We start from the raw sequence: 25,122 nt of genomic DNA, 5'->3' as shown, positions 1-25,122 counted from the left end.
ATTTGATGTAATAAATGTGTGATTGTTACTCTGTTATAAATCTTTTAAGTATTGTGCGTGTCAGCATTATCGATCCAGGGATGACACTAATGCATAGAGATCGGACTGTTTGAGGTCTGGTCGCTACAAACTCCTTTGCCAGTCAGTTGTCACTGCCCTGCCCTATGCTAGGGTGTTGTTGCCACCATCTGCACCGCAACGCCACTTCCAATCCTCCCTTAATTCCATGGTCCAACTCCGTATTTGCTTTCTGAATATGTGATAGTATATGAACACCACATACACAATATAAAAAATAATTGCTTATAGTGAAAAGAATGTGCGTGTGAGTTTATAAGGTTGAATGTATGCGCGTATATATAATCGCTTGCATGTGTAGTGTGTTTTGAAAAAACAAAAAAGTGGTGCCGACGTGGGCAAGTCCGACGATGTCCAGCAAGCGTCCCATTTACATCGTGAGCCACAGCCCATGTCAGAATTCCAGCGGTGGTCGTCGTATTCACCTACGAGTGAGCGATGCCGGTTTGACGGTTTTGGAAACCGCTGCGCGAGACACGGCGGCTAGGCTATCGAGCAAGTTCACGGCAGCAGCTGATGTGGGTCGTTTCTCCGCCGCAGCACACCATCGCCGCGGGAACGTAGCCGTTCCTTCTGCCGGATTCTAGCGCATACCACAGGCGGGCCGCCACCCCGTCACATCCAAAACCAGCGTCCACTGCCCACAGGACACGACACCACGGAACCCGACCCCTTTAAAAAGCCGCGGACGCCTGCTCTCGGACGGTAACAAGTCAACACCACATCCAGAGTACACACAAATCCCGAGCTACCGAAAACCGATTCCTTTTCTTACCGCACCGCGAAGCCAAGGCGAAGGCGAAGGTTATCATCGGCGATGTTCCTGGTGGGGATAGTGGCCGAGCTGCTGGAGGACTACACGATGCTGGTGGCGGAGGTGCTGGAGCAGCTGCTCGACGGCGCGCCGTTCCCCCGCCGGATGCGCACGCTCATGCTGCGGAGCCTCCCCTTCGTGGCCCCGCCGCTCGCGCCGCCGCCGCCGCCGCACGCCCTCCGCGTCACCACCCGAGGCTGATCGATCCAGCCGACTGCCTCTGCTAAGCCTCGTCCGATCCCATAGGTTCATCCGGATTGCCTCTTTCGGTTTATTCTGTTGATTCGTTTGGTGTACAGACCGACTGTACTACTTGTACTATGATGTCTCTTATTATCCAGCGGTGGAAATGAGACTGAGTTTTCCATGGCTCCTTTGTAAATAGTTCTGGTGAGATCAAGGGGCCTTTCAATTTGAGCTCCTTTTTCATGTGGATAATGCATACTACTAGTAGAACTGTGGATGATGTCTTTTGCTGGATGGGAACATGAGTTCATGACTGATTGTCTGGACGAATGGATTTTGTCGATCCTTTTTAAACATGACACTAGGTGACCAGAGATGGCCACTGAAAAGAACCGCTGGACTGTTGTGGCTGGTTTGCGATACTTAACGATGGATGCTCTGTTTGGCATTCCTTTGGTCGGCCACAATTTAGGGTTTATACATTATACACGTCGTATCAATATTTTCCATCAGTGACGCATTTCGTGATACACTGGTTGTCTGGTTCGGAGATTAAATAAAGTTTACGCCTTTGGCTACAGGAATGTTAACGTTAACGTAATCAGGTCACAACGTTTTAGGGGGTGTAATGATTTTCTTCCTAGTTTGTTTGGTTCGTGCGGGGTAAAGGAATTGGATACCATTGCTCCAATGCATGAGGAATATCTCTGCCCGATGCCCTGTTGCTCGCCGGCCACCCTTCTCCCCGTCAACGACCTGCTCGGCCTGGCCGCCCTGAGCATGCGCGCCGCCGTTCTCAAGCACCGCCGGCCGCCGCTGAGGATGCGCGCCGCCGGTCAGTCCCCGATCCGCGCGCCGCTGGGGCCGATCTCAGGCACCGCCAGCCAGATCCCAATCTTCGCCCGCCGCTGTGGACGTGCTTTTCCAGCCCCCAAGAAAAGAATCGAACAGCAGCCAGAAAAACGCATGAGAAAGAGGGAACAGACAACAGGCAGATGTGGGCGGAATCAGATTTGTACAACGATGTAATCTGATTACACGGGATCTCATTACGGAGAAGTTGAAACAAACAGAAACTAACGTATTCAGATCCCGTCGTTATCAGGTTACTTACAGATAGCCGAACCAAACACCTCCCTAGTTTCAGGGATTGGGTCGCTGCCCTGTTATCCAAATCTTCCTCGGTCCTCAACAGGATCTCTGGCGCTCCCATTCTTCATAGCAGGGGCCTTCGGCAGTGGGGGTCTTCTATCCCCGCTGCTCTTTGTGTTGGCCATCGATCCTCTCTTTGACGTGGCCATTGAGCAACGACTACTTCACAAAATTGGTGGGAGGGGTTCCACTTTCTGCACATCGCTCTACGTGGACGACACCGCTATCTTCGTTGCCCCCATTAAGCAGGACATATAAAATTTGGCTACCATTTTGAGTTTCCTTTGGAGAGGTGATTGGCCTCACCACGAGCTTCCTCAAGAGCTCCATTGTATCCATCTTAATGATATTCTTCAGAGCTTCTTCGCCAAGCGCACTTCATTTCCGATCAATAATTTTGGGCTTCCGCTTTCAGTACTAAAAGGCATGCATCATCAACCTCTGGAAGATAAAATTGCGGTCAAACTCCCCCCTTGGCAGGGTGAGGGACATTACCTCTCGCACTGCGCTAGTCAAATCGGTGCTTACTTCTCATGCCATCTATTACATCACCTGCTTGTCGTCTCCTCTGGGGGAAGAAGTGTTTACAAGATCGAGCGTGCTTTTTTATGTTCGCCTAGTGACAAGACCTCCGAAGCCAAGTGCAAGTTAAATTGGAAATTTGTTTGTTGACCGACCCATTTTAGGGGTCTCTATATGTTGCACCTGGATAAATTCGCAAGGGTCCTGCGATTGCGATGACTTTGGTTAGAGTGGACCGACAACTCTAAGTTGTGGATTAGTACGGGAAACCCATGCGACGAGATTGACATGAAGCTTTTTTATACTTGCACGACCATTTAAGTGGGCAATGGAGCCAAGAAGCCTTTCTGGGACTCGGCATGGTTGGATGGCAAGCGGCCATTAGATATTGCCTCCCATGGCGAACCTTCATCAACGATTTTCCTGGTGGGGATAGCGGCGGATCTATTTGAGGACTACATGATGCTAGTGGCGGAGGTGTTGGAGCATCTCTCAATGGCATGTCATTCCCCCATGGAATGTGCACGCTCATGTCGTAGAGCCACCCTTCGTGGCCCCATCACTGTTCTCGTCACCGCCACCGCATCTCGTCCATGTCACCAGCATTTTTGAAATTCCAACTCCCTTCGGAAATTCTTGATCTCCTTTCTAACATTGCAGAAAGACTCTCCGCTCCAGCATCGAAGATCAGAAGCTAGTCTAGCCATCTGGAACCGATCATCATGCACCATCGATTCATGGTTGTTCAACTTCCGTGCATCATCAATGATTGGTTTTAATTGTTCATGGGTATCCCACATCACTTCATAGCGAACTGCCTGCTTTGGCCCGTCTTGATTTATATCGTTCTGCAACCACAACAAGATTCATATGAAGTATGAATACTGAACAAGGAGACAAGCTGCCGTATCTGAAGGCTGCTTGCAAGAGGGAAAAGAGTGCATATCAGGAGTTCCCGAAGCTAGTACGATCTCATGATACGGCAGCATCCGGGCCATCAAATGTGAGATCTAACGGTCTCCTGCAATGCTCCCACAAACGGACCTCTTGGAGTCACCTAACTAGTAATTACATGCATGCCTCAAATCTCTGAAAATGACCATTGGATCTCAAATCTAATAGCCTAGGTGACCCCGTATCATGGAGCATATGATCTCTAGGAATTGTTTGACCATCTGTGTTGTGCAAGGTGGTTAACTATCAGACATGATAACCTAGGCGCAAAGAGTTTCAACTTCATAGTTAACCAAGCCTTCAACACAATGGGCTAAAGGTTCGAGAAGTGGCCCCTAGGAAATGGTATTTTTTTGGTAGATGTAGTAGGGTATTTTGTTGCCGGCGGTGGATTTCCAAATGAGAGGACTCATATTCCGCTCCTTCAGCGTCGGCGCTCACGCGTTCCCAAGTGGGCCGGGGAGCAGCAACACAACAAGTTCGCTCCCTGCCCCCCTGCTCGGCCAAATCCTATTCAGCGCCTTAAGCGCTGGATGTAGTGCATTTGGTATAGGGCGCACACCCCTCACACCCCTTATGTACGCATAGTTTTATAACGGGCCGGCCCATCCCACTTCCTTCTGTTTCTGCAAAAAGTTTGTTCGAGCCAGGGCTCGAACCCGCAACGCTCTTCCTACAAGTACGCCGCCACAACCACCAGACCAAATAACCTTGTGTGTTTACGTTGTCGGTTGTTTGTCCTTTTGTTCCTTTTTTCATCTTTTATAAAATTCGTGAAAAACCACTGCGAAAGAAATTCCTGAACTTTTTCTTGAAAGTAGATGAAATTTTTTATAGTTGTGAACTTTTTTCTTCAAAGTAGATGAACTTTTTTCAAATTTTATGACTTTTTTTCAAAGTACCGATTTTTTTAAAGATTGATGAACTTTTTCAAAATATTATTAACTTTTTCACAAAATCAATGAACTTTTTTTCAAAGTCATGAACTTTTTTGGAAAATCGGTGAACTTTTTTCAAATTCATGAACTTTTTATAAGTTTGATGATTTTTTTTCGAAAATCAGTGAACTTTTTAGAATCCATGAGAATTTTATTTTCGAATTCTTTTTCTGAAATTTCAAAAACAAATCTCAAAAGTCAATGGCCAATGGTTGACGATCTACCACTACCAGTCAACCACGAAGAAACGGTCGAGCAGGGAAAGCAAGGGAAGCGCGCAACGTACGCGAGCTCGTCGGCTCGTTGTTGGGCCGGCCCAATGTAGCCAGGCGCACGGGCGCTGGTTTCCTCTACGGGCGCATAAGGCGCCAGTGAGGAGCTCTCCCCTGCTCGCTCCAGGTATTGTGTCGCTCGCTTCGCTCTCTCAGGCGCTCGCTAGTGTTTTTTTTCATTTTCTTGTGTTGTTGGTCTGGTAGAAAATACTTTTGAAAAAAAATTGTGACATCAGAAAAGGTTTAAATATTTTACAAAAAAAAAGTTCATCCATTTGAGGAAAAGTTGGCGAATTTGAAAAAGTTCATAAAAATGGAAAAAGTTTGCAAAATAGAAAGTTCACAAAATTTTGAAACTATTCATTTGATTTTGAGGAAAAGTTCATCATTTTTCAAGAAAAGTTCACAAACTTAAAAAAGTTCATCAATTTTAAAAAGAACTTCAGCAGTTTTGAAAAAAAAGGTTCATCAATTTTGGAAAAAAAGTTCAAAGAATGAAAACAAATCATGGATTTAGAAAAAAGGTCATGAAATTGTAAATGTTCACGCATTTAAGAAAATAAAAAGAGAAAGAGAAAAAAAGGAAACAACTTTTTTTCCGCATTGCATTTTAAGAAATAAAAAAAAGGAAACTCGCACATCAGGTCTGGTGACCTACCTGGTTAGTGCGCTCGATACTAAACCGGGAGGACCTTGGTTCAAATCATGTCGTGCATACTTTTTTGGGGTTTAAAATAGGAAAAAAGAAGAAGTAAATGCGTCGGCCCCAGAGCGGAGGGGCGTGGTGTGCGCCAAGTTGCAAAATGCACTGTAACGCTCGCTTAAGGCAAACACGCACTCTCGCGCATGCCATGCGCTGGTCGGGTGGGTGCCACTGGTTTCTTGCTCCTTTTGGTTTTTTAACTTGAAAAATGTTCATAAAAACTTGAAAAATGTTCACAAACTTGACAAAGTGTTCCAAATTTCAAAACAAATATCATGAATTTGAGAAATATTTCGATTTCAAAGAATGCTTCAAAATTCAAAAAGTGTTCAAAATTTTATAAATTGGTTCTTCCATTTTAAAATGCTCCTAAATTTGAAAATTGCAATCTTATTTAAAAAATGGGCATGAATTTTAAAAATGACCATGAATTTAAAAAAAATATAGAACTTAAAAATGTTCATGAATTTGAAATTTATTACTATATCACAAAAACTGTTCAGAAATTAAAAAAATGATCCCGAATTCAAAATATGTTCATGAATTTTCAAATTGTTCTGTATTTTTCCAGATATTCAAGAAAATATTTCATGAATTGGATAAAAATCTTCCCATATTTGAAATAATGTTCGTGATTTGGAAATATGTTCTCGCACTTCAATTTTTTTGGAAATTCAGAAATGTTTCTTGGATTTCAAAAAGTTCATAAATTAGAAAAAATCCTATATTTCAAAAGCTATTCATGCATTGCAAAAACTATCATGAATTTGGAAATTATTTGCGAATTCAAGAAATTGTTCACTATATATTTTTAAAAAGCTCACATAAAATTTCACAAATTTGAAAAAACAATTGCGGTTTTAAGAAATGTTTGCGGATTTGAAAAAGGTTCACATAAAAAACATGGATTTAAAAAATAAAAAGGAAAACAAAAAATATAAAAAACAAAGAAAAGAAAATCGATTCAAGGAAGATTATATAACCATTTCAAAACCTGTGTGGTGGAAATACGAAATGGGCCGACCCATATAGCGCAGGCGCTCGACCGCTTGCGTCCTGGTTAGCAATTAAACCCATTAAGCTACGCGTGAAGGGCGGCCAACCAGCTATGCCGCATGGCACAAGCTGATTGGCCGTGGTGAGAAATCTTTTGAAAAAAAATTAGATAAAGGTGGGGATTATTTTTTTAAATGTATTTTTTCTTTTTAGATGGAGGTGAGGACCTCTGGTATCTTTTAAATGGAGGGTTATGCAAAATGGCGCTCGCTGATAGGCTACGGCTGTAATTTCTTTTTCTTTTTTACTTATTTTTTTAGATGAAGGTGAGGAGCGATGGTAATTTTTTTTTCTTTTTTTAGATGAATGTGAGGATTGTTTAGATGTTTTTTAGATGAATGTGAGGATTATTTTTTTTAAAACGGAAACGTGCGCGCATGTTCCTCTCAAACGACGCCACCGGGTGGCACCTCAATCAATAGTTGTTTTCAATATCCAGCGGTACGCGGAGAATAGGATCCGGCCATGAACGAGAGATTTATGAACTCGATGTCTTGATCAAATGATCGGCGGTGAGATCTCTTTATAAGGTACTTTTTTAACGCACTACAAACGCAGATGCTCATATATACACACACACTTAACCATATGAACGCATGCGCGTAAACGCACCCTACCTTTATGAGCATTTTCAAGATATTGAGCCGGCACCACATCTTGGGATTGGTGAAGTTGCCATGAACGCCTTCGTAGTTGACAAGAACGTCTTCTTTCATTGAACATACACCGTCAATGTGACTGAAATAAATTCAGGAAAATGCGACCATTGATGTCTAGGACTTGAACTTTGTGGGTTGATTTCACCACAACAAACCTAATCATCTGAGATACTCTCGGTTCACGGATCTCTACGGATACTAATTTAATTAATCCATACGTCGACGTGGAAGGCCGTTTTAACATTTCAAAACTTTTGCTAAATGATCTATGGACATGGATGTAATTTTATATTATTTTTGTGTTCTATATACTGCCATGACGTGATGAATAGATCAGAAGTTTTCTCGAAAATCCATGTTAGACTTCATTGCAAGCGTTTGCCAACCAACAGATTACCGAACAATCTGCCAATTCCAAAAGACAAGAACAGAGCACATTTATTCGATATGTAACATCATGCGCTACTGTACCAAACTACTAGCAACTCCTGGCCATTCCTGCAGTGCAACACACACGCGGCCACGCATGCAGCAGGCATTGCGACAAAACATCACGCTCGCGGCCTGCTGCTGTTACAGCCGGATCATGGGGAAGAGCTTCTTCCACGACTTCCTACTCCTGTACGCGGCGAACGCCCGCAGGTAGTGCTTCTGGGCGTCCCCCAGCCTAGCGTCCTCGCCCAGATCCGGCTGGTCCGCGCCCCAGAACCGCGCCGCTCGCCGCTTCCGCCGGACGGCGGCCAGCACGTCGTTCCGGTTGCAGATCCCCCACACCGTCACCTTCTGCTGGTGGTAATCCACCTGAACCGAGTGAATCCCTGCAAGTAGCAGCAAGCTTAGTATTCATGCATGGCCGCCTCAACGTACCCATTGCTCAGGCAGTTTCCCGTAGAAATGTCCTATGACATGATGCGTACCTTTCAGATTCGACAGCGCCTTCTTGATCTTCTTCTCGCAGCCGTAGGAGTAGAGGGGCACCTTCATCTCCACGTGCTGCGCCTCGATCGTCCCCCCGGCCAGCACGATCTGCAGATCCCCCATCGTATTCTAGCGAATAGTGGTGTGTCTTCAAGAACTCGATGTCAGCTGATCAGCATTCAGCGGTGTGCAGATAAACCTCAGGAACGGCATACACGGCGCTTATATACACAGGCTAAAAGGTGACGGAGCTAATTGGATAGTCTCGCAGATCCCGCCGCATGTGCGCAGGGGCCTCGTCATGGCACCATCGACCTCGCTTTTGAGCGCGCTTTCATTTCTGACGCACCATGATCGAGACTCGGAGTCTGTTCGGGTGCAAAAGAGATTGGTACGTGGTGGGGGGGATTGCGTGGAGTGAGTGGCGGCCTGTCGGCGTAGCGTTGGGCTGACGAGGCCGGGCGTTTGCGCCCATGTGAAGTGTTGTGGAAAGCGGCGGATTTGGAGGGTGGGGTGGAGGCGACGGCGTCGTGTTGGGAGGATTTGGCTTTTGAGATTGCCGTGGAAGGACGGCCTGATTGGCTGATTGGTGGGAGGGGCGTAAAAGTGTTGCACGTGTCACGCTTAGATTTGTTCTAGGAGCTTCGTGTTTGTTGTTTTTTCATGTGGATCGTGGATCGTCTTCTGTTTATTTCCATGATGACTCGTCAGTTGGAAACATTTTGGATCATGATCTAAGCTTTACTTTCTTTTCATGGTTTCACGACCTTGGAAAGGTGTGCCCATGCCTTTTCTTTTCTTTTGCGTAAATGAACTCGATGGATTATAAAGTTCATGAGAAGTATAAAGTATCTCAAACATAATAAAAATTACTTCTATATAGAAGTTTGTGAACCACCGATCGACCACTAACGTCAAAGTGAGTCGTCGAAGCGCCGTTGTCGTCGCTCCTCATAGGAGCTGGCCTGGCCTTGTTGATGACATTTGGAAATTCTTTGTGCAACGCCCTAGAGCAGCAATAGTCACCGTTGAACCCTTGAATTGATCTGAAACGCCTAACACCAAAGTTCGCCGTCTTGTGTGCACGCCGAGAAATCATAACCTCGTCGCTCCAAGAAGACGACGAGAATCTATGTCAGAACTTCGTCGACTCCGTCCCAACGAACGAACTCAGGGAGGATCAAAGCTTGGAAAACCAGCTTCAAGCTGAAGAGCTGCACCTATGTGGACTAAAAAAAGACCTAAGCTAAACTACTAAGCCGAATCGAGGCGTCGGGACTTCCCGCCTTGCCGTCGGCCGCCAGAGCGGCAGGCAGAGGGAAGATGAGTCCACGGGCTCGCCGGGGAGCTTGGAGGCAACGAAGCTTCGCCCTAGCCACCGCCGTGGGAGGGGAAGAAATATATTTGTTTTTCTTAAAAGTATGCCCATATTGCATAGCTTAACGGAATTAGTTTGAAGTGAAATAAATAAATTCAAATCCATCATCTCCAGTATCAAACAAAATGACTTCTAGTTTGTCAAAATTGTCTAAACTTAGTCCATTGCCTCCACTGAAATTGGTTCCTAGTACAGCAGCAACCCAGCCAGCACAAAGAACCGTACGGGAACAAACTTTGTAATTGGGAAAAATGGAAGATAAAACCATATTAAAACTTCATAAAAGTAGAAGAATACAATTATAACAGTTAAACCAAAATTAATACAAGTTCTAAACAATGAAAAAAATACAAGAAAAGGTTGAAAAAATAATGGAAAAAATAAAGTTAGAATAAACTCAATTCTTTGTAGTAATGTCCGTAAAAATGGGGAGGATTGTGGCAAGCAGGCCTCACGGCACGCATATCCCTCGGGTGTGCTTTTATTTTGGCTTCCAATTTTTAAATTTGTATATCTTTTGAACGAAAAGTTCAAATTAAGTTTTGTTTTCATATTCGTGTTTCTTGTAACAAGAGCTTCCAAATAAGATCCATTTTAAATATGCTTCAATTTCTTTTGAAAATAAATGTTAAGTTTCAACTATTGAAGGTTAGTACGAGCAACCGATAAAACCACGATTTTTTGTGCCAACAACCGACAAGAAAAATGTCTTAAAATTTTATCTATGAAACTTAGTAAGAGCGAGCGAGAAAGACACAAATTTCAGATGAAAAATTGTATGTTTCAACGACTGAAACTTAAATCTTACTATGAACTCGTGCGAGATCCAACTATTTTGTGAATAAAGAGACACGAGCGGCCGAGCAGGACTTGGCAGGTGAGTGTCTCTGCACCTACGTGCCCCTGTGAATTTCCGTCCATAAATGAACTACCATATGCTATCTAAACTTGCGTGGATAGCAAAAATCAAGATTTTACATAGATAGCAAAAACATAATTTGGTTTGAGCTCTATTGCTTTAGTAATAGTGCTTTCGATATTCACTATACAATATTACAAAAAAAGTGAGGCATATTACAAAATAAGTGAGACATACGTGTATTTTGTTTCTTCATGAGAAAGAAAGAAAGACTCTCAGGCGTTTAGTGTTTGTTCGTCTCCCACAGGTATTGTCATCCATCTGCCTCGTCTCATGCGGCCTTATGGCCATGGAGGTGCAGTGGATCCCTGCCCTTGCCGATGGGAGTGCTCATACTTAGTCTTTAGGTGTTTTTTAGTTTGTTTAGGGTTTGTGTCCTGTTCAGGAAGGCAGGATGGTAACGACTCCCTGAAGATGGAGTAAGGTTCTCCCTGCCTAGTCCCCGTCCTAGCGACGCATCATATCATCAGAAGGCGTGTGGAGGTGCTTCTCTAGCAAATCTCACGGGATTCGACCGGTGTTTGTCTTTGGTGAATCTGTATGGATCTAGCCTTCATTCGTTTGCGTTCATGTGTCTACAGGTTGGATTCTTTCGATTTACGCTTCTCTTTATCGTGGTGGTTGTTGTTCTGGTACACTGTTCCTTTGGGGTCTGAGCGTGACAACTTCCCGACTATCTACTACAATAAGGTTTGCCCGACTCCGGTGAGAGAGTGGCGATGACGGCGGTGCGCCTTCGGCTCGCTCCAGTGCTTGTAGTTGTTGCTAGGTGATCTATGGACTTGTTGCACTGACGTGATGTTTGATGAATAGATTGGAAGAGTTTTTTCTTTTTGCAAAAATAACAAAACAAGTGATTCCCACAAACATATTTTCTCATTTTATAAACATGCCACCTCACAATGTAATCACGCATGAAAAAAGACATGCCTCATTATGCAATTATGCATGTGAAAAAGCCCACATCAGCACTCGCCATATTGGGTCGACGGGATCTGAAATTCCTACTCAATACTCACCATAGTTCTAGTTAACTTTCTTAAGGGTAGTTATATCTTTTCGTAGATGTCTTTATTCTCAATTATATATTTTTTTAATCATTTTTCTAGGCAGTTTCACTTGAGAAGAACACTTCTCTACGACCATAGGCTCTGGTTGGTCTATGATGATTGTGCAGACAAAACCTACAAGAGAACTACCAAAGAGGCTTCTAATGTAGGATCCTTATCATAAGAAATCAAACTAAAAAAGACAAACGGCAATACAAAACCACTTCATTTCCGTAGTGTAGCTTGCATATGGTTTGGTTTTCACTTTCAGATACCCTCAATGATGTATCTAATGTCTCACACTGCTTCAATGATGTATCCATCATATCATATCATCAATATTTTGGAAATAAGTTAATTACATTAATCATAATTTGAAAATGATATTAACTGCATTAAAAATAATTAATCTTGAAATCAACATCAATTGCCATTAATCTTGGAAACACTATTTTTATTAAGAAAATAATATTACTCCATCTTCAGGGAGTACTATCTTCAGGGAGTACTATCAAACTGGACGTGCATTGCACGTACACGATTACTAGTAACTAGGCTTTAGCTTTAAAAATCAATCTTAAATTTTTGCATAGTTAAGCTACATCCAATAAGTTCCTTATCAGAATCGGGGTAGATGGATCCAGTGGCGGAGGCAGGGTGGCCAGCCAGGGCCCGGGCTCTGCCCAAGATTGGCTATTCCTTTGTACTTTGAATATAAACAGTAAAATTTCATTTAGATTTTAAATATTGAGCACCCCTCAACATCATGAATTAAGGATTCCTGCCTCCCAGTGGAGGGATCCACATGACCTAGTAGGATAGATTGCAGTAAGAAAGCAGTAATTTTGATGCTTCGTCTTTCTTAGAATATTTTTGTATAATTGCCTCTGTTATTCTTGTTCTATAGTGTAATTTGTTTCATTCTTTTAACGGAAATATACCTTTTAAATAGTAGACATGATTTTTTTTAATATAGTACAGTCAAAGTCGCTCACATACATTCATCCCTATGAGCAAATGCACGCACACTCTACGTCTCTACACCTATGAGCACCTCCAAGAGACTGAGCCGACATAGCATCTTGAGATCTTATGAAGTCATCACAGACGCCTCGCAGTCAACGGGAATGTCTCCTCTCACTGAACGAACATCACCGAAAGCCTAAAATAAATACAGGAATAATGCGAGTATCAATGTCAAGTCTAGGACATGAACCCTAATGGACTCAGGATATCACTGTCCTCCTAACCATCACGTTGGTTCGCACGTGAATTTCTTTTCAATAGATATAGGTATGCAAGATTGTTCATTTTTAGTTTTGTTTTTCCAAGCCTTGTTGCAAGTTTGCAACATTAGTATCGCCCTATATACGTTGACCGATGACAACAGCAAAGGTAAGCAGAGAACTACACAGACACGTACGCAACGATGTAAGCTCTCTAAATCGGCAGACACAATGAAAAATCGCAACACAATAAACCGTCTAGTCCTAGGAACTCGACCGCCTACCTTTTGGCTTCACCTATAAAACCTCGAACCGAAGGCGCATGATGCCGCGCGATACGAACAGAAGGAAAAAGGTAGCGCCATTCCTACCCTTAGCACTGCTATCATGGCCACAAAGATGACTGCCGCGGCGATGGCCGTCGCCATCCTGGCCACGCTGGCGGCGGCCGTGGCGGCGACGGACGGGACGGGGCCGAGGAGCTACTTCTCGTCGTGGGACGGGCCCGCGTGCACGGGGCGCATGTCCAGCGCGGGGAGCTGCGGGTGCAGCCCCGTCCACTTCCACGGCGGCCACGAGTTCAACTTCCGCGGCGAGACGGCGACGCTCTACAGCGAGCACGGCTGCGCCGGCACGCCGTACCAGGTGTTCGAGGACACCCAGGCCTGCGGCGACTTCGGCTGGCGCAGCATCCACATCGACTGCTGAGCGTGACCACACCGACGTGCGAGCAACCCGGCCAAGACTACCCCCGAAATAATGAAGTGCACGCGTCGTGTGTGAAGTGTGATGAATAAATGTCTGAATGTGTGGTGAGAAGCTGTTTCGGCAGTTCAAAAGGGAGATAGAGATAAGCTGTTTCGCGCCACATTCCAGCTAGTACATGCCAATTAACAAGGTTTTGTCCAGAATAAAAGTTCCATGTCGATCAGTCTTATAGCAGAATAACAATGGTACGCTACTGAGCTCCAGCGATGAAACGTGCATCAAGCTTAAGTTCAACAAAATACAGGGCATCTCACGACAGCAGCCGGGCCATACTAACGCAGGTGGAAGTTTCTTCAGCAAAGCCCAGGTGACACAAACATCACGCCGACACAGAACTCGTACTATTTCAGGGCTCCTGACATCTCATGAACGGTATTTGGACCTTGATTTCTGCATATAGAACACGAAAAACGTTAGCTCACACTTGCCAGCAACCGGATTTGTCAGCCCTTTGGTATGACATGTCCGTATGATGAGAGGTTTTCAGAAGGCTTTTGGTAATACCTGAAACCTTGGCTTGCTTATGTGCAGCGAGTCCATTTTCACTAGATTATCAGCATCGTCGAGCTCGATGACGGCCTTGATTACTGCATTTGATAGATCTTTATCTTCATCGGCATCAAAATAGCAATCTCGGTCTTGCGCATCTTTGACTATATTCTGCCAAACAGACTTGCTGTTGGATAAAGTCGTCCCGTTTCCTACTATCCATAAACAGTGCCTGGCAAGATCAACAACAAATAAGTTACTCCTGATGGCAATAAAGAGCCTTTCAATTTCATTCAAACTACGTAGTTTTCAACCAACAGTTATTCTAACTAAATTGAAATTTTGTGAAATAGAAGTTATACTGCTGGATTCATATTTAGCACCGTATTATCCTGGAATCGAGCAACAAAAAACTTACTTAGCTCTTGTGAGAGCCACATTGGTCCTCTGCATGTTTGTGAGAAATCCAACAGAACCAGCTTTATTGCTCCTCACTGTTGATATGATAATAATATCTTCCTCCGCGCCTTGGAAACCATCCACAGATTTCACTTTCACAGAGAAACCGTCATACCTATCATAGGATTTCCCAAGCTTTTCAGAGATTGCTCTAACTTGAGCATTATATGGGGACACAACACCAACTGAGATTTTGATTCCTGTAGAGAATGACTCTGCAATTGAGGGAAAAGAAGAACTATTATACATGCAGTGAGCCAAGGACAAGCTACTAGTAGTTCAGAACTCAGATTGTATGTACATCACAGAACAGCATACTAAGTGTTTCATCTTCCGCTAAAAAATACTGTGCATGTAGGCTTGCATGTAAATTTAGTACTCCCTCCGATCTGAATTAACTGACGCAGCCTCTATAAATATAGAGGCTGCATCAACTAATGCGGATCAGAGGGAGTAACATTTTCTCCCTTATGCCCACATTTCTCTTCCCCCCCCCCTCCCCCCAACATTTATGACTGCAAATTCATACTGACTTCATCTCTCTTATTCGCAACACATTAATACCATGGGTAGCAGTCATTCTCCTCAAGTACGTCGCGGTAGGTTTGCAAAAAAGTCCCCGTATTTTTCAGTATTCAACCCGCAGTCCTTTTGTAAGTGAGAAAACGTTTCGATCAGGAATTTTGCAAATAAATCCCTACAGTATATGGTATTAAATCCGCGGTCCTTAAAGTGAGAAAAAAAAGAAACCCATCGGGATCTCCTCTCTCTCCCTCGCCTCAGCCGCCAGGAGCGGCGGTCAATCCGGTGCCGCGCCGGCCGCGGGCCGCCGGCCGGTGCCGGCGAGCGTCCGCGCCTTCGGAGTCTTCCTCTGCGCCTTTCTGCATGGGGACGCGTTCGGAGGAGCTCGCTGCCAGGTTGGCGGCCGGGGGCCCCGGCGGCGTCGGCGGACCAGCAGGAGGAGGATGCGGGGAGGGGCAGCACGAGCGGGTGGTCGCGCTCCGCGAGATCAAGAACCAGACCTTCGGGAACCAGACCAAGAAGCTCCTCTACCTCCGCCTGGGTGTCGTGTTAGCGGTCGTCACGGCGCGTCACCAGCCATGCTCGTCCATGAGCGGCCGCGGCGGAGTACTTTGCTTGCGGCGTAGACGATGGCGCGCATGCCGTGCTTGCTGCTGGAGCCGTGGGGCACCTCCTCGCCCACCCCGATAACAAGGTCAGCTTCCTTCAATTGCTTGTTTCCTTAATTTCGTGTATGCTTGCTCGGTTTGGGGATTTGTTGATCAATTGGGAGAATATTTGTTGCGTGCAGAAGAGCTGGTGGGAGGAAATGGGTGGCTACCCAGCAACTGCTTGCTGGTTGCGCCAATTTGGGGCTTGCTAGCAATTGTGCTTGTCCCTGAACTATAGACCAAAAAGAGACAATGCTAACTTAATGAATGTTTTGTGTGGGAATTAGTCTGTACATTAGCCACAACCGGATCCAGATTGAGGTTGGCGGTCGATACCAACGCCGTCCTGGATGGCGTGCTCGAGATCGAAGGCGGGGAACTCCAGAAGGCAGACGGCGGCATTGCCTCAGTTGTAGCTGCATGGGGAAGAGGAGGGGTGGAGGAGTAGACGCTGCATCTCCATCCGCCGTGATGGGAGTGATGGCGCCGGCGCTCGCCGTGTCCGCCGTCAGCTCCATCTTCACGATGTTATCCTCGATTGGAAGTTCGAGCGCCCTCACAACAGGACTTACTCCACCCCTTCTCCCTCCCCGTTCCCTTCCCCTGGGGGTTAATTGAAGTATTTATATTTCCGTATTAGTGTGGTTCAACTTGCTATTGGGCATATGGTGTGTTTTCTGAATTTTGGTCTGAAAGATGATTTTGTGAGTTCAAGCTTTTGTGCGATTCCTGATGTTGTGTTCCTGCCAAATGACATATGTCCTGCACTGAATTTTTCTGACGCTATAATCATGGCAGGAGCTTTGTACTGGGAAAGCATGTCAGAATTATCTAGAATTGATGGACTTTAGTTGGTGTTTGTTTGCTGGATGGAATTAGATTTGTGGATATATCAGTTTATGGGTGGCTACTTGATTGGTGAATTCACCTGCTATATGAACACTATTTTTAATAAATGGTGTGCATCTAGAGATGTATAAGAACAAGTTTGAGGATAAAGATTCATATAAAGAATTATGTAAAAAATTGTGATTCTTAATATCTTGAGAACTAGCGTATATTTTTTCCACTACATTAGCCTTCAGATTTTTCTTGGATTTGCTTTCTGCACTAATGTTTTCAGTACCATCCTTCTTCCGCGATGCTGCTGCATGCCAGGATTCGCAGTGGCACCGCCGCAGCCAGCGAGGACACAAGCTCACGAGGATTGTTGCCGCTTCGGAGGACATGGGAGCTGCCATAGCCAGCGAGTACGTGAGCGCACGTAGGCACCATCGCTTTCGAGGATGCGAGAGCCATCTCAGCTTGAGAGAATGCGCATACCATCTCCAGGTATATAGCAGTAACATCTCTCCCTAACTCCACTCCGATATGTAACATTTTTTTCTCTCCTATTGTGAGATTGCAGTGTGTGCAACAAGTGTTCCTCTAAACGTCTGAGCGTAAAGACTACTCATGGGTGATGCTTCTGTGACCAGACCTCTATGTATGTCCTTTGCGGCCTTTCCTATAAATAAATTATAAGTATATGTCATTGCCATATTAATTGTGTACTTCTCTATTAGAAAATCACAAGATAGTTTCAGTGTTGTTGTTCTCAATCATGTTACCCTTAAGTGCAAGACATCAATTTGCTCTTAAGTAAAAGGGAAATTTGAGCAGGAAAGGTAAGCAATTCGAAGCAAGCTCCCGAGATAAATTTTCTTTTGGTTTAGCTAACGAATGCCTTGGTATAGGTCTAATCTCTCCTTCCTAGAGATGGTTCTTTCTTATTTCTTTTACGGGGACTTACTTTTGTTTCTTTAATTAGGATACCTTCACCTGGTATTTTTTGTTTTAATTAATGAATATAGATCAGTTGCATTGTTTTGTCTCAACCAAGCTAGCCGTATAGTAGAAATTCAGCATGCACACAAGGTGATCTGGTTGAGTTTTACTAGGTAACCGTACCATTGTTGTCTGCATGCTGAAAAGCTTATGGGTATGTACTGAAACTAAATTATACTCCCTCCGTCCGGAAATACTTGTCATTGAAATAGATGTATCTAGATGTATTTTAGTTCTAGATACATCTATTTTCATCCATTCTGATGACAAGTATTTCCGGACGGAGGGAGTAGTTGTTAAGGATTATTTGCAGACAGGTCAAGACCGGAAGATGTCATCATTATCCCTAAACTGAGATGTCTTCAGGATTGGAAATGTCACGAAGGCCCCCGTACAATTATAGGTACCAACATATAAAAATCCAAGAATTTCCCGCTAAGAGACACTCGACATGCAAACTTAAATCATGCTAGAATTCGTCAAATACCATGTTTAACCTGAATTAGTTACTTGACATGTGCCTATCTTCTTCTTTTTCCAAATTATGTGTTCAATTGTTCATCATATTATTGATGGAATTAATTTTGCATCGATTGTTTGCACCACTTGATAATTACAACGAAAGTTATGGATGTCCAATCTGGCTGGTTGTTTGTCTACTACTAAAGCTTGTACATATTTGCTTAAATTTGAATACATGTCAAAAAAATCTCCCGTTGCCACACACACATCCGTGGCAATTGTTGAAAGCTCTGAATGCTTCACTCTTTGTTCTGATGCTTAGGGATATTGGGTAGAATCCAGTGTCACTCATGATCCTGGTTTAATAGAGGAACTGAATTGATCATGATTTTGAATGTCAAATGTCACACAGGGAAGGGCCTGAACATGAACTTACTTGGTAATGCCCATTTGTGTAGATCGGTAGCCTGTGGCATCTATTTTGTCCAATCGTCCGCCACGAACAAATTTTCTTTGTTGGGTGCTGGTGGTTCTACTTCCAATGTTTTTGTAGGACATTGCTCGGTTAGTAATGACTTTGAATGTAAAGCGTGCTATGAAGTACATGATGCGCTGTGTAGTTCCCTCAATTACGTGAAGAAGAAGAATGGCAGCAAAGACTTATGGTATGATACCTTAATATATTTGATTGTCTTGATACCGTGTTTCCTTTCTTTTTCATATAGGAATTACACTAGGTTATTTTTACTATGAAACACGAATTCCACTGTTATCAGGGGGTTTGAAACCTAAGGCAGAGTCACTGTTTTCTCCCTCCAGGGTCAATTTTGTTTTTCTCGCTTTAGAATATTTTCTAACCATGTATCTAAAACTTGCAATATGCTACTTACTAACTATGGCCTTGCATAGGATGGAAGATACACTCATCGTCACACATATGTTTTCACTCATCGTCAAGCATTGCACTCCCAATGTCCATATATTGTTCAATTACCACTGATGTCGACCTAGGTTATAAACCAAAATAAGACAATCCTTAGCATGGTTTTCCAAGCTATGTCGCTCTTTGAGACATGCTTGATAATTACAAAAACATTGGAAGTTGAAAAATGTTTATCCTTAAAGACTTTATTTTATAAGTTTATTTGTCACAATCAAATATATGCCTCTATATTTGTTCAGATTCCTGCAATATGCTATATTGAAAATTGATTTGTTAAATTTGCATGGCCAGATGGTCATATGGATAGAAGTATTAGCATAAAAAAACCCAGATATTCCACAAATGAAGGGCCTTCTTTAACTGAATTGAGTGTACGCAATGCAAAGCCTTCGCCCAAGAGTATGACAATGATGCTGAACAAGCCCTCAAACCTATGGCATTTAAATAAACTGATCGTGAACTGAAGCTATGTGAACGATGGGATATTTTTGTTCGTAGTAATAAAAATATTATTGCAGTAACTTACATTGAGGTTACATACACAGGGATAGAGAGAGAGAGGACATGACGAACGTTAAGCGGTTTGTAGTTGGGGGAGGGGCGGATCTGGAGCCATGCTTAGGGCGTGTGCTATTTGTTTTCCCGTTGCAACGCACGGGCAATTTTCCTAGTTATTTACAAAAAAAAAAGACCACAACTGAAGAAGTAATATTGCTGGTTACCTTTGAACAACCTCTGCACTATCCGCGAAACTGCAGCAGCTTCAATTGTGTTTTTCAGGCTACGTCCGTGCTTCTCAGTTGTTTCATGTCCTCCATCTGCATTTATGAATGAGTATGACCCAAAGATTTTGCTTGCTAAGAATCTCTTTTCATAGCTCTTAGTAGTGACATTGGGACCGTCAGATATCTTGCCATCGTAAAACGTAACAACTGGAAACTTGCTTATTTCTGGATGCATCCTGTATTGCACATTGAGAAGGTGCTTACTATAACCCAGCATACTTAACCTCTCAAAAACACTTCTCCCGAATTTAGCATTGTCAGATATCTACAGAATCATATTACATGTCAATACATTGCTCTCAAAGGAAAAATTGAAAGAAGAGAATAGCCAACACATATAGCTTACTTTGCTTTTCACCAGAGCAGGTAACTGATATTCGTCTCCAATAAAAACAGCCTGCTTTATGCCTGGCAGCTGCAAGGGAATTAAGGTCTCACACTCTTTAAGCTGTGCAGCCTCATCAACAATCAGCAACTCCAGAGGATTCAACTTAACAGAAGAAGAATCGTCCATGAGCACACCGTACAACGTGAAAGAACTGGAAACTGTACAAAGAATGCATTTCGCGCTCTGCAGAAGATGCAGTTGAATTTCCCTCTTGGTGTAATAATTTGGAAGCTCCAAGTTTTTGCGAAGATATCTTAATTCTTGCACACACAGGGATCTGGCCAGCTTGAACTTGGATTTACTGCATGTGTTAGTCCGCACACAGGCTAGCTTCTCAGGCCAGGAAATAGGATTACTGTCCTCTTCTACTTTGCCCTCAAGAAGTTCCTCTGACCATATATCATCATTACCCCTGTCACGATTTATAAAAGCATGGAGAATTTCGATTAATTCAAGCACTTCCAGCATACACTGAAAACTCTGTTCTGCTTCAGAGCTTCTTGGATAATCATTATACAGTATCTCAATGCAACAACACAAATCCTCAGAAAGTTTGTTGTATCTATCTTTCAAATACTTCTCGAATGGTACTTCTCTGAATGCCTCCATCATAGCTTCATAGTCATGCCATCCTTCCTTATGGCACTCTTCTTCGTCACCTTCAGACCTGTTATGGATTGTCTTGCAGAACAGAGAGAAAGGTGCGACAACATGACCTAAAGGATAACGAGGGCGCAAAGAATGTGCATCCTTGCGCTGGAGGCGTTTGTCCCCATGCTTTTCAGAAATCTCCTTTTCCCTAAGAATATGCTCAATATGCAATTTGTACCTGGTCACAGGATTCTCAATAAGATCTATCAGTGAGCACAAGCAATGCCTCCAACCAGTATGTGGTACGAAACATGACGACAACCGCTTTGCACGTGAGTCAAGGAATACCGTGGAAAGATCATGATCACCATCTATTTTCATCCTCTCCTTATTTCCAAACAGGACAATGTTATTCAGAAAGCAGACGCTACCATCTGAGGACTCTCCAACAAGCCTGACAATTCGAGATGCAACTTCCAATACGGCAGTATTGGTTGGTGCACAGGTAAGTGTCTTTAAGCCCTTGATGAGCATTGCCCACAGGATAGTGCTGATAGTTTTTGTTTTACCTGTCCCAGGGGGCCCCCATATTAGTTTTAGGGAAGGTGAGTGGTTCTCCATTACTGAGACACAGTCTGCTACTGCATTCAGCTGTGAATCATTTAAGTTGAACTTCTCAAGGCCAAGACCATCAATTGATCTATGAGTGAAGCATTGAGATATCTCCGAGCATGACGAGAGATCATCCACTACCTTCAAGGGCAGATGGCAAGTAAATCATTTATCTAGAATAATGAGTATAAAAACATTTCATTGTGAAATAAGGTATGGGAGTTGTCTCATTTACATTCAGAGGACATGGTTACTATCACTGTCAGGTTCAATGTGATATGAACTGTAAGCATTAGCAAATTAATGTTAATGCAGAGAATTTTGCATGGAGCCACGGTTGCCAAAGCATAACCAGAAAGTAAGAGCTCGTGCCTATCCATGTAGCAAGTACTAACTTTTAATACATATAAAAGTTGATATCAGGTAGAATAAGGTATCAAAAAGGACCTAAACTTATTTTTGCATATTAAACAACTGGCCTACCCTTTGCTTGTATCGCCACACCAGATCGACGATGCCAGTACTACTGTTTCCGTTCTGATGCTCTCCTTCCGCATAAAGGCAACCCCATATACGGTTGTATGTCTTCATATTTATGAGAAACACAGCAAATGATGGCCCCGTAGGAATTTTTGTTTCTGGATCTACTTCAACAGGAATAGTGGATGAAAACCGAACAATACAACAATTGGGTGGGATGTCTCCGTCTTCTTTGTCTCCACATTTTAGAACTGAACCTAAAACATATGATCCCTTATTTTGTGTCAAATCAGACACATGTTGTGGTTTCTGCAAGGACACAACCATGATGTCCCCTTCTTTGGGATCGTATGTCTCCCTCGACTTCGGATTCTTTGATGGCTCGGAAACCTCAAAACAGAATATTGATTTCTCATCATCAAGTTTCTCCACCCACATTATTTCTATAAAGTTTGCCTGAGCATAACCGTCCAATGATGAAAAGACATCAGCATGTACTTCTTCAATCAGAGGGCATTTGAACGAGTTCAAATAAGTGTGCAATGACGTGAAGGTATCCGGTATGCTTTTGACCTGCAATGAGTGTCCAGATAACTTGATTAGTTCTCATATGAAGTAAAATTTAATAAGAGACAATGATCGATGTGAAAAGAACGATGCAATAGACAACTAGGGTGAGGTCCAGTAGGGGATACACCATATCGTCTACCCTATACTGGAATGCAAGTACCCAGCATAATGAAAAAAAAATAGATAACTTTGTTGAGAAATCAGGATTTAGAACTGGACTAATACCAGAAGAAAATAACTCCCAAATTTATTAACATGACAAACATGCCAGGTGCACGAAGAGTATAAATATACGGCTAAATGGCTCCTGAGCTCATCTGTTCCCGCGCATGAACAGTAAAATCAAAAGAAATACTAGAAAAATTCAAAAAAATCTGAATTTTTTTGGCATGGAAGACGGTTTAGTGCGTGTGGTTCGTGCCAAATTTCAGCTCATTTGGACATCTGAGCAACTCTCAACAAAAAAAAATTAGGGTCTGTGAAATAGTTTACTGTTTGGCACTGTCCGGGGCAGATTTTGTTATTCTTGCTGAGAGCAGCTCAGATCTCCAAATGAGTTTAAATTTGGAACGGACCTCACGCACTAAAATATATTTCACACCAAAAAAATCAGGAATTTTTTGAATGTTTTTAGTATTTTTTTTTTCGATTTCACTGTTCACCGAGATCAGATGAGCTGGGGAGCCAAAATGGATATTCGTATAATCTAGAGTGTACATAAGTTACAGTCTTATGATGGGTGGTTTCATCGGCCACCTGTGGATATTTCACCGAGACAAGTGCGATTGGTTGAAAGATGTTCCTATTTAAGGGGGAATTTCTGCTTCGCAAAACAACGAGCATCTAGCGTGCAAGCTCCGGTCACCACCAATAAAGCACAGCTGAGTAGAAACTACTACTAGTAGAAATGAGAGATACTAGTGGGTGCGGGCAGCGTAGCAGCCGCTGCCTCCATTGGAGGAGCTCGACCCATCATCTCTCCGGACAACGAGGAAGCACAGGAACGAAAGAAAGGGGGAACGTTGAATGGGCCTTGCTGAGCGACGAGAGAGAGCCTAGATGGCGATTACCACACAACTCGGCCGTTCGGCCTCTGTCTTTTGTAAAACACAGCAGCAGTTTAATACACTTGGATGCTACCCTAAAAAAAAGTACACTTGGATGCTGAACTACTGTAGTACTTCAGTATCTCAGTTATCTTGATGACAGTGGAACTCGATCATAAGGTCGTATAAAATAAAGATACCACTTCCAGATTACGTTCAAAAGAGAAGGTATATCATGTTGCTATCTACTCCCTCCGTCCGGAAATACTTGTCGTAAAAATGAATACAAATGGATGTATCTAGAACTAAAATACATCTAGATACATCCATTCCTCGGACAAGTATTTCCGGACGGAGGGAGTAGTAAAGAGATCTAAACCCCTGCAAAACATAGAAGTCTTAGAAAAGCGAAAATCAGATGGCGCAAATTTATTGAGAGAAATCTACAATAGGAGTACATTTTTTTGTGAAAAAAAAACTGTAATAGTATAAGTAGCTCTACAGATTATGAGCACGTAGAACCTTTCGCATGGCGCATCTGAACATTCCCAAAAATACTATAGTCAAGGTCTATATATTTTCGCTGCATATTCATTTGATTTTGTTTTACTAGAAAGGAGTACCATCTGTTCAGCTAAATGAACAGCAGGATGGATAAAAAAAAATCAACCAAGCCCGGAAGAAGGAAAATATGTGGAACCACAGTGACTGAGTTAAAAAATGCATCTTACAAGCAAGCAAGGTGAGAACTCAAGATCAGTCGTACGTCACCTGCTGCCTGAGGAGGTCCCTGTTGAAGATATCTTCGATGGACCAAGAGAATACTCTGCTCTCCAGGCAGCCAAGAGAGAACTTGCTGAGCTTCCGGTCATCTTTCGCCACCGCATCCCAGTAGCTACGCACGGCCTCCCTCTTCATTTTGGCCACCCTCTTCTTCTCGGCCGCCAGCTTGTCCTCTGCACTCATGAACTCCTCGTCTCTGTCACCCATGGTGCTCTATCCCCACTGCCCTCCTCGATCGCCTCAGGGAGACTGCGAGAGTGTGTGAGGCCGATTGTATTCCCAAGCATAAAGTGGAGTGGTGGCAGAGTAGAGTAAATGTGTTTGGGTGGGTATCGGCCGTGGGGGTTCCCGAGTTGAAAGTAAATGCAGGTGCGAGATTGGCCGTGTGTGTGAACCGTCTCACTTCCCCATGAGCGCATGCGCCTGATTAGTAAAAGTAGCAAATCCAACGAAAGATTTGCCGTATATGGCGCGATACAGCAGGGAGTTTAGGCCCAATATAAAGAGTTAAATACATCATGAGTGCCTAAACTTATCCGTTGCCGTCAGTTTAGTGACTAAATTTATAAAATACATAAAAGTGGTGCTACAACTTGTCGCATGGTGCATATACGGTGCCTCCGCCCGTATGCCACCGTATTTGCTCTCTGTGTGGCGTGACAGCTGGCGGCTGGCCCACAGATCAGTGGGTGAGCGTTGCGTTAGGTGAAATGCGTACAAGTTTTTTTTTTTTGCAAAAAATCCGGTGAAATTTAATCAAAGTCACAGACAAGTCATTGCTTTGCATGCTAATAACAGGAGAAAAATATACTGCGTCATTGAATTGGTTTCGACCCTGGGACCTCCAGGTTAAATAGCACGCACGCTAGACGCCAAGACTCTGCAATTTCCATTATATATTTTTCAAGTTACTGTTTGGTTTT

General features: G+C 43.4%; 4 protein-coding genes and 1 pseudogene across 4 annotated transcripts; 1 reads left to right on the top strand and 4 right to left on the bottom strand.

Moving 5' to 3' along the window:
- The first annotated feature begins 799 nt into the window (after positions 1-799).
- On the top strand, positions 800-1,412 carry LOC123041744 (uncharacterized; annotated as a pseudogene).
- Positions 1,413-7,674: 6,262 nt separating this feature from the next.
- LOC123041743 (heavy metal-associated isoprenylated plant protein 28) lies at positions 7,675-8,532 on the bottom strand. The gene is made up of 2 exons (XM_044464309.1): positions 8,252-8,532; positions 7,675-8,152 (listed from the first exon to the last, which is right to left on the bottom strand). Exons 1-2 carry the CDS (start codon positions 8,373-8,375, stop codon positions 7,908-7,910), a joined length of 369 nt encoding a protein of 122 aa, XP_044320244.1. The 5' UTR covers positions 8,376-8,532; the 3' UTR covers positions 7,675-7,907.
- Positions 8,533-13,805: 5,273 nt separating this feature from the next.
- Positions 13,806-14,894, bottom strand: LOC123039323 (probable helicase MAGATAMA 3). Its single transcript, XM_044462534.1, has 4 exons — positions 14,888-14,894; positions 14,500-14,755; positions 14,097-14,313; positions 13,806-13,982 (listed from the first exon to the last, which is right to left on the bottom strand). Exons 1-4 carry the CDS (start codon positions 14,892-14,894, stop codon positions 13,956-13,958), a joined length of 507 nt encoding a protein of 168 aa, XP_044318469.1. The 3' UTR covers positions 13,806-13,955.
- A 4,285-nt stretch (positions 14,895-19,179) lies between these two features.
- LOC123039322 (uncharacterized) lies at positions 19,180-21,700 on the bottom strand. The gene is made up of 4 exons (XM_044462532.1): positions 21,575-21,700; positions 20,076-21,461; positions 19,667-19,994; positions 19,180-19,187 (listed from the first exon to the last, which is right to left on the bottom strand). Exons 1-4 carry the CDS (start codon positions 21,698-21,700, stop codon positions 19,180-19,182), a joined length of 1,848 nt encoding a protein of 615 aa, XP_044318467.1.
- LOC123046223 (uncharacterized) lies at positions 21,502-24,455 on the bottom strand. The gene is made up of 2 exons (XM_044469530.1): positions 24,188-24,455; positions 21,502-22,373 (listed from the first exon to the last, which is right to left on the bottom strand). Exons 1-2 carry the CDS (start codon positions 24,404-24,406, stop codon positions 21,774-21,776), a joined length of 819 nt encoding a protein of 272 aa, XP_044325465.1. The 5' UTR covers positions 24,407-24,455; the 3' UTR covers positions 21,502-21,773.
- Between the last annotated feature and the right edge of the window lie 667 nt (positions 24,456-25,122).

The sequence above is a fragment of the Triticum aestivum genome, chromosome 2B (genome assembly GCF_018294505.1).
Source record: "Triticum aestivum cultivar Chinese Spring chromosome 2B, IWGSC CS RefSeq v2.1, whole genome shotgun sequence".
Taxonomy (NCBI): domain Eukaryota; kingdom Viridiplantae; phylum Streptophyta; class Magnoliopsida; order Poales; family Poaceae; genus Triticum; species Triticum aestivum.
This window is presented reverse-complemented; position numbering and strand designations above follow the sequence as displayed.

Bases quoted from the DNA above. Each gene is read 5' to 3' on its own strand.
- LOC123039322 (XM_044462532.1), bottom strand. From the start codon at position 21,700: ATGGATAGGCACGAGCTCTTACTTTCTGGTTATGCTTTGGCAACCGTG. The intron at 21,462-21,574 runs GTAACCATGTCC...CTGCCCTTGAAG, and splicing joins CATTGAACCTGACAGTGATA to GTAGTGGATGATCTCTCGTC. The intron at 19,995-20,075 runs GTAAGCTATATG...ATGATTCTGTAG, and splicing joins CTGCTCTGGTGAAAAGCAAA to ATATCTGACAATGCTAAATT.
- LOC123046223 (XM_044469530.1), bottom strand. From the start codon at position 24,406: ATGGGTGACAGAGACGAGGAGTTCATGAGTGCAGAGGACAAGCTGGCG. The intron at 22,374-24,187 runs GTGACGTACGAC...CACTCATTGCAG, and splicing joins GGGACCTCCTCAGGCAGCAG to GTCAAAAGCATACCGGATAC.
- LOC123039323 (XM_044462534.1), bottom strand. The intron at 14,314-14,499 runs GTAAGTTTTTTG...TGATCTTGCCAG, and splicing joins GTGGCTCTCACAAGAGCTAA to GCACTGTTTATGGATAGTAG. The intron at 13,983-14,096 runs GTATTACCAAAA...TTCTATATGCAG, and splicing joins TAAGCAAGCCAAGGTTTCAG to AAATCAAGGTCCAAATACCG.
- LOC123041743 (XM_044464309.1), bottom strand. From the start codon at position 8,375: ATGGGGGATCTGCAGATCGTGCTGGCCGGGGGGACGATCGAGGCGCAG. The intron at 8,153-8,251 runs GTACGCATCATG...TGCTACTTGCAG, and splicing joins GGCGCTGTCGAATCTGAAAG to GGATTCACTCGGTTCAGGTG.